The sequence below is a fragment of the Nansenia antarctica genome (genome assembly GCF_963989245.1).
Source record: "Nansenia antarctica genome assembly, chromosome: 1".
Classification (NCBI taxonomy): domain Eukaryota; kingdom Metazoa; phylum Chordata; class Actinopteri; order Argentiniformes; family Microstomatidae; genus Nansenia; species Nansenia antarctica.
Window position 1 is genome coordinate 83,925,575 of NC_137674.1, and position 3,280 is coordinate 83,928,854.

At 38.7% G+C, this 3,280-nt stretch overlaps 1 protein-coding gene across 1 annotated transcript; it reads right to left on the reverse strand.

Moving 5' to 3' along the window:
- Positions 1-1,683: 1,683 nt before the first annotated feature.
- Positions 1,684-2,619, reverse strand: LOC308161521 (olfactory receptor 13H1-like; the record flags this gene model as incomplete). Its single annotated transcript, XM_080535542.1, has 1 exon — positions 1,684-2,619. The coding sequence occupies one exon, from the start codon at positions 2,617-2,619 to the stop codon at positions 1,684-1,686; it is 936 nt and encodes a 311-aa protein (XP_080391668.1).
- Positions 2,620-3,280: the final 661 nt, after the last annotated feature.

Genomic DNA, 3,280 nt, shown 5'->3' on the forward strand with positions numbered 1-3,280 from the left:
TCCGTCGAATTTACGAGCGTGGCCTTTTAGTAACTCTTGCAACAGCTCAACCACCAAGCAGGGAGGCCCATGGGCTTAAGACTTTTACATGGTGCAGAGTAACAAACCCTACCTTTGTCGTTGAGAGATAGCAGCCAACTAAGTGTACATAAGGTAGCACTGTTAATACATAATCCAATCTCAAAATGAGCATTGCATCCGATTAATAAGCAATTATTTATTATTTAACAATATTAAATAAATTGTTATAAAACAAAACTTACATTCCAGAAAACAATTCTGGGTAATATATTAACAATACTAAAAGTATTTTAACATTATATTCTAAACATACTTCATAACATGTGATTTGAATTAATCTAATGTAATTAGGTCATAGGTTAATCTCTTCAGCAAACAAAACAAGGATGACAACAAATCCACTATGAAAGCGGACAATAAATGTGCAAAATAAAAGGCAAGAATAATAATAAAAAATATGCAATATCAAACTGTGAAAATGTCACAATTGTTTCCTGCTTTAGAGAGACTCTACACTGGCTTCCTGTTAAGTTCAGAATAGATTTCAAGATCCTTCTGCTTGTTTATAAAGCTCTCACTGCCACAGCACCAGAATACCTGAAAGACCTTTTGCTAGCATATCAGCCCAATAGAGCTCTCAGGTCTTCTGACGCAAAAGAAGAGATTTGGTGAGGCTGCATTCTCATTTTATGCTCCCAAATTGTGGAATGCACTGCCAGTTTACATTAGGGATGCAACCTCAGCAAATATGTTCAAGTCAAGACTAAAAACCCATCTCTTTAATATTGCCTTTAAATGACTAAATAATAAAATGATGATTATATAATGATTGAAGCACTTTGAGCTGCAACGTTTGCAGGAAAAGCTCTATACAAATAAAAAGTTATTATTATTATTATTATTTAGACCTGCAATGCTGATTCCAAAATTGTTTGGCATCCATGCATAAGAGCATTATAACATACTTATAATGCATTATGATGTGATCATCATGCACTGTAAGACTTTTCAAAAGCCTGTATGACTGTACTATAATGCCTTCTTCATATTATAACGATCCTGAGGTATTATGAATAATTTTAGGTCAGTTGAAAAATAGTCACACAGACATATTATGAAATGATCAGTATAAGACATTACAGGGCCTCACACAAGCCTACAACGAGGAACCTGTAGACTTCAAGTAACAAGTGTTACCAGCTTAATTAGAACATTTTATTGATTGATTTACACAATATCAATGAACTATATTATCATATATTATCATCTTATCGTGTTGGGCGTAGTAAAGGCCATAACCTAGCACAATAGACAGTTTTATCTGTGCTATTTCAACAGATACACACTAGAGGTCTGCATAGAGACATTATTTAGATTGCCAGGTAATTATATTGATTGAATTACACAATATCAATGAACTATATTTTCATATATTATCATCTTATCATGTTGGGTGTAGTAAAGGCCATAGCACAACACAGTTTTATCTGTGCTATTTCAACAAATACACACTAGAGGTCTGCATAGAGACATTATTTAGATTGCCAGGTATTTGCCACCTTTTTGCCACCTTTACAGATGCCCCATTGATACTCCCCATCAACGTCCTAATCTCTTGTAGTCAATAACAACTGTTATAACGACTGTTATTACTACTCAGTATTATGAGTGTGTCACTTTCCTGCGTACTATTTGCACAATGCTCTGCCTCAACGACTTTGTTTGCATGGCATAGATGATTGGATTTAAATTAGCAGGGACAACATGGAACAGAATATATGCCAGTTTTCTCAGATCTGGGTAGTCGGGGAAGCGATGCAGAATGATGGTTAGAAACCCGGTCCAGAGCATGATGAGGTACAGGACCAAGTGGCTGGCACAGGTCTGCACGGCCCTGTTGTTCAGCTCCTTGCTTTTCTTGGTCCAGCAGATGACAGCGATCCTGACATAAGTGACAGCTATGCTTCCCATAGAGGAGCTGAAAAGCATCACCGTGAAAAAGAGTCCGTAGATGTTATTGATCGAAACATCGTCGCAGGAGAGTTTGAACAACGACGCGTTGTCGCAGTAGGCGTTCAGAATAACAGACCGGCAACGGGACAGCCTGACTGTGAGTCCTAGTAGGACAGACACTAACAGTATCGAAGCCCCCCAAGCAGATGCCGATAGTGTGATCACAGTTCTGGGTGTCATTATTGAGCTATACCTCAAAGGATGACATATGGCCACATATCTGTCGACAGCCATTATGATCAGTATCATGTGCGAGGCCGATCCGAAGGTGTGACTGCAAAATGCTTGTGCGACACATTGGCTGTATGTGATGAACCTCTCGGTTGAGACGATATCAGCCATCAGGCGGGGCAATAAGACGGTGTTTCCGATTAAATCGTTTACAGACAGGTTACAGAAGAGGATGTACATTGGTTGGTGCAAGCTCCTCTCTGTAATGATGAGGAAAAGGACTCCAATGTTGGAGACGAGGAGGGAGAGATAGACAACGAGCATTATGAAAAAAATAGGGTACATGGATTTTGGGGATATTTCAAAGCCCTGGATTTGAAGTATTTGGCTTTGAATTGAGATGTTGCTATCCATCTTGTCAACCAATGAAGAAGGGTATATCTGTAATGATAAAGAGAAATAATATTAATAATGATGACTTTCGGATCAAAATATTTGACTAACTGAAAAACTGTTTCTACAGCCCTGCATTTCTGAATGCCCATGCAGTGAATATTGAATACAACATTACTGAATATACTTCACAGAATCAGTTGAACACATGTCAACAAGGACAGCAGAAGAAGAGAGGTGTAGTTTGTCTAGGAAATACTATAACCCTTACCTTGTCTGCTGAGGGAGTGAATCCAATCCTTGCACACTAATCAGCTTCCTCTTATCCTATCTTGTGATGTCACAAGGGTATCGACATGTGGGATACCCCCTCATGTCAAAGCACCACTACAATACATCGTGTGGTATTGGCCTTTACACTTCTGTAAAATCTAGGACAGAAGAAAAAAGGGAATATCGTTAGCCTCATAGCTTCATGCTTCACTTGTGGTCAGCCGAGCCATCTTTGTATGTAGTGTCAAAAATGCCTGATGTCAAAGAGATGACTTGGGCAGATCATAGTGATTTTGGAATGTAACAAGCATTCTGATAGGCTGATGTCATAGAGGCAATAACGCACAGTGAATCAACAGCTCAGGGGGCCTTTGAAGGCCTTTGATGTCTCCTCAAACTTTTTGAAGAC